At 43.2% G+C, this 5605-nt stretch overlaps 1 protein-coding gene across 1 annotated transcript in view; it reads left to right on the top strand.

Moving 5' to 3' along the window:
- The first annotated feature begins 3862 nt into the window (after positions 1-3862).
- The window catches only part of LOC122265708 (uncharacterized), a 67591-nt gene continuing 65848 nt past the window's right edge, over positions 3863-5605 (top strand). The window contains exon 1 of the mRNA XM_043035109.2: positions 3863-4642. Coding sequence (XP_042891043.1) covers positions 4051-4642 — 592 coding nt within the window. The 5' untranslated portion in view covers positions 3863-4050. The remainder of the gene's footprint in view (positions 4643-5605) is intronic.

The following is a 5605-nucleotide window of genomic DNA, read 5'->3' as shown; positions in this document are numbered from 1 at the left end:
GGGCTGAGTGGATGGGACGGGATAAAAGGAAGGGAAGGGAAGGGGAGGGAAGGGAAGGGAAGGGGAGAGGGAAGGGGGAGAGGAGGAGGAGGCACGGGGAGAAGCATTATAGGTTGAGGACAGCGGTGAAGACGGAGACTGGGCTAGAGTGATGACTCGGGTGACAGCCTCTGGAGGGAAAATGAGATGAAGACTCGAGGCAGTAATCCTCCTTGCTGTAGTTATCACGTTTCAGGCTTGCATCCCTGGGCCATCCTCGAGGAAACCGTGATGTACCTCATGTACAGATGGTGTTGTGATCCGAAATCAATCTTCCAAGAAATATTCGGAATTCAGGTTTTCATTATAAAATAATCAAGTTCTGCAGGTCCATCTATAGATTATGAATTAACAATTCAGAAAACAGGGTGATTTTATTATATTGTTTGATGAAGAGTGAAATTGCGCTTTGCGACTCCATTTATTAACAACAACAAAACATGCCTGCAAGTACTTCGGGAAACGAAGGAATCGGCACAATAAACAAATTTACACCCATTCAATGCAGCGACTGCTGTATTTGATATAAACTACAGTGCAACGGTCAGCGTAAAATCAAATCTTTGGCCAAATCACATTATCGCACTGGCGCCACAGTCATCGCAGTAACCATCTTCTTTAAAAGACGATGGAAATGGCAATCGTTAGGGCGTGATGGGAGGAGGGAAAATAGAGAGGAAGCACAGTAATAGAGGGAGAGGCAGCCGAGTGAAAAGGGAGGGATGGGGGAGCAAAATGAACAAGGAGGCAGAATGGAAAAGAGAATTAGAAAGAGGAGGCGCAAGACAGGTGGTGGAAAAGCAGAGGCTGAGTGATGCAAACACAGAGGGCAGGCGGTTGATGGTGTGATTCCGAGAGCGAAGTGGAGTCGCGTGTCACCAAAGAAAGCGAGGACACCAACCAAAGGAGAGGGCGACGCGAATGAATGCGACGAGGAACAAGAAAGATGTGATGAAGAAAAGACTGAAGAAAAGGAAGTCAACGCTTGGTCGAGGGATGGCTGTTTAGATCTTATCTGAGTGACTGAGCGCAGGTGACGCGGGGAAGGGTCCAGCGTCTGGACACAAGATCATAGATGCTTTCGGTATCTTGCTCAAACTGGTCATCAATGTTGATGAGGAAGACGGCAGAAATTTAAGAAGAAAACGATTAGATTCTAGAATATACAAGAGTGAGGTAATCGGCAGAGCCAGTGCTACAGAACGAAGTGTCGCCGAGGTGCTGAAGACCCTTTCGAAAATGTAATTGCATCAGGGACTAATGTTTCTTTGCCTCCTTGGGAAAGGTTTTTCTCGCATGCCAATACTGAGAATGCTGAAGTACTCCTGACTTCTTAAGATATGTTAAGACCACTCCTAAGTCTGAGCGATCCACTTGTCTGGGAATCTTATTCTAGTCTTCCAAGGCTAGGTGAAAGGTCCAAGTAATTCACATGCTTAAACAGGTGTGTGTATGTGTTTGTGCGAATGCGTGCGTGATTGCGCGAGTGTGTGTGCTGTTATTAGCAGGTACATCATTATACAGCTAAATAGAAGACACAATATCTTACAGGATAATCAGAATGTAAACAACATTCTTATATGTAATTTGGAATAGACTGTATGGTCTTGATCACTTACAGTTAAAATGCAGTGCTTGAGTATTAGACAGATAAGCAATTCATAGTCATTCTCTTATTAAAGATACTAAAGAATGAACGATATATATATCTCCTAGTTAACCATAAATGTACCTCTAATTAAAAGTATCTTGTCACACACACATACACACACACACACACACACACACACACACACGCGCGCGCGCGCGCGCTTAATAATGTAATTGATATCTTTAAAACTAAACGATTCTAAAAAAAGAGTTCACAAAGAACATGTTTCCCTGACGTACATATCACAGTACGATTAGGAGTATCATCATTATCCTTCTGGTTGGACTGGGTCTTGAGATTTCCTGTTATTTCTTAAAACCCCCGAACCTGGACCTGAGCTCGCTCCTTCGACTTCAGTCCCAGTACAAATATGTAAAACTGTGGACGCGAGGTCTCCCGAAACTGTCTCTACGGAAGTCACATAAACGCTGTGCTAAAACTTCATAAATCATTCATGGACTTGTACCTCAAACTCAATCATATACGGAATAAATTTAAGTGATTGACTGGCAATTTGATTTGAATAACTGGCTAAGTGTCCATACGAGGGGAGGAGCACGATGAGGGAGGAGGGCATTTTGCGAGGGAGACGTCGCCGAGGGGAAAAGGGGAAAAGGGGAAAAGGGGAAAAGGGAAAAAAAGTTTTAAAGAGGGAAAGGGGAAACTGAACGAGATAAAGAATAACGAAGAAGACGCAGAAAGGACTCCTTTGAGCAGTCGATCACTATCAACAATGCAAAGAGTAATGATGGATTCGTATTCCTTTATCAGAATAAATAAAGAATCCATGTTATATTTCACAGCGCGATCAGATAAGGGGGCGTTTGCATCATGATCTAATTCGTTTTTACTTCACTCCGGGGAAGATCGCTCAAGTGATGCAAATATTGTCCCAAGGTGTACTGTTTCATTTCTCTTTGTTTGACTCAATCTTGTATCAGCCATGTGTCAGACATCATCTTCTCCGACTTCATACACTGGTAAAGGATCAATATTGAAGACAATGATAATGATAACAATGTTTTTACAGTTGTAGGGACTCTCTTGTGCCAAGGCAAACTACACAGTGAAGACGTAGCGCACAGCTAAATGGGACGAGAATCAAATTCATCAAAGGAGCATGGATTGAAAAGTGGAAATGATCCGCTAAGATTAACCACCTTCCTTCTTAATCCCAGGCGCGCAAACACAAGAACAGCGACTAAGCAGACGGAGAAACAGCCTCCCATTATTCACTAAAAACACAGCCATCCGCACCCGCGCCCGCCCTTCCTTCCCTCCCGTGCACCTCCTCGCCTCCAAGACATCGGAATCTCTGTAAAATATTGATCCGGCCGCGTAAAACAATCCCGTGAGACTGGCATCAGCTATATTATATCCATCCCGGGATCGTCTCCTCCAGTACTGGATGGATCGCGCACGGCATAAACTTCTCACTAACTTGATAAAAATATGAAGATGATTACGAGAAGAATGAGCCCACGTTTCGGTTTTTATCATTAGTTCTTCTTCACAAAAAATAATTTTCAAATTTGAATCCCTCTCAAGCAAGTTTATCTAATTCCAAAAGGAACACAGCCGTCGCACACGAGTCCGGGAAGAATTCAAAGTATTTGATCCTGAAAGACGCGGGGCAAAAATTGAGTGATTCAAATTCTTTATATCAGTAAGTCCCTCCGAGGCGGCTATATCAGGCCTTTTCCATTACCACCATTGTGCCAGGACTTAATGAGTTGTCACTACTCAATTATTCCTCTAGCGCCATATAATGCAGAAAATTTCGTTCACAGTCAATACCCCGACATCTGCTCCTAACAACTGTTTTCCCGCCCAATTTTTCACCCCAGCCCTCCTGATAAAAGACCGTTTAGTGTCTGAGGGTTGTTGATATCAATTTATTTCCTTTGATACACACATATAATTTCATTACGGTACAAATCGCTTCAATTGGGGCTCGAGTCAGCGCTTTCATCTAACCATTACTTGACATGCTCCGATCTGATTGGTCAAGAGAGAGTGACGTCACGCCCCCGCGTCGATTAACCCCGCCTCTTTGATAACACAAACCTAGCTGACCAATCAGCGTAGTTACAAGAAAGAGGGGCGGAGTCAGTCCCTGCGGAGCACCAGGATCTTGAGGGAACAAGTTGTTACACACAAGTCGCTCGTCTCGCCACGGCCATTTGACGGCAGCATGAGTGTTGGCGCTTGTTTGTCTGGTGTCATGTCTTCCCGGTTTAGTGTATGACGGCCCTCTCGCCCGCCCTTGACACACAGGCTTCCCTTATCCTGCCGCTACGCCAGTTTCAGTATTTTTGTGGCATATAGTTTTCTTTCATAAAAAGTGTTTTATAAAGTGCATGAGAGACTGTTGTACTATGGCCCTGACCACGGCAGAACTTGGGGAAGTGACTCCCCTGCCGCTCACCGTGACCTCGGGTCAAGCCGTTGACCTTGACACTCACCACAGAGTTCCTTTCGAGGGTAAGAATCACCGTGACTTTGAGAGTCCCTTGGGGTCGGAGGGCAAGTACTACCACGAGTCGGGTCCGCAGGACACCAAGTACTCGCTGTCGGGCTCGAAGCCTTCGTCGGAGCTGGCGGCGGAGCTCAAGCGGGCCGAGAGCGCCAAGTTCGTCTTCGAGAGCTACGAGGGCGGCGGGCAGGTGCTGCGGGGGGCAGGTGCAGGCTCGGGCGCGCTCACGGCCGCTCCCGCCTTTCCTTCACACACGATCGACGCCATCCTGGGCCTCCGCACCCCCCTCAAGGGCACGTCGTCCCCGCCGCCGCTCACGCACGTCCACGGCCTCAACAACAACACCTCCACCAACAACATGAACATGACGGCGCCCTCGCCCACCAACAGCAGCGGCAGCGGCGGCGGGCGGGGCGGCGGCGGGGCGCGGGAAGATGGCGGCGATACCGACGATTCCAGCGCCGCGACCCCGACAGGTGCGATCACTCTAATCACTTTGATTACCTTTGGTGACCCTCTCACGGCCTGTGTGACGCCACGGCATTCACCGCCTGGACGCCAACAGGAAATAAATATTTACAAAGTTAACACACACACACACACACACACACACACACACACACACACACACGCACACACACACACACACACACACACACACACACACACACACACACACACACACACACACACACACACACACATATATATACATATATATATACATATATATATATATATATATATATATATATATATATATATATATATATATATGTATATATATATATATATATATATATATATATATATATGTATATATATGTATATATATATATATTTCTTTATTTATGTATGTATATATATATATATATATATATATATATATATATATATATATATATATATATATATATATACCTCCATACAAACAATGTACATAGATGTGATTAATGTGTCGATGTTCATGCAGACACATTAAACGTTATCATTTCCGATTATTTCTGACCAAGCACGTCAAACGAAATTTAACAAAACACACACACACACACACACACACACACACACACACACACACACACACACACACACACACACACACACAGAAACATGTTTGCATATATATACATATATACATTCAAAGTACACACAAACATACACATATAAACATGCGTGTGCAAAAAACACACACAGGCACACACACACAGATTTGTATATATATATATATATATATATATATATATATATATACATATATATATATATATATATATATATATATATTTATATATATATGTATATATATGTATATATATGTATATATATGTATATATATATATACATATATTATATATATATATATATATATATATATATATATATATATACATATACATACATACATACATACATACATATATATATATATATATTATATA

This window comes from Penaeus japonicus, unplaced genomic scaffold (genome assembly GCF_977035675.1).
Source record: "Penaeus japonicus unplaced genomic scaffold, GWHDUDI00000001_assembly GWHDUDI00000006, whole genome shotgun sequence".
NCBI lineage: Eukaryota > Metazoa > Arthropoda > Malacostraca > Decapoda > Penaeidae > Penaeus > Penaeus japonicus.
The sequence above is the reverse complement of the archived record's forward strand: the minus strand, read 5'-3'. Positions and strand labels throughout refer to the sequence as shown.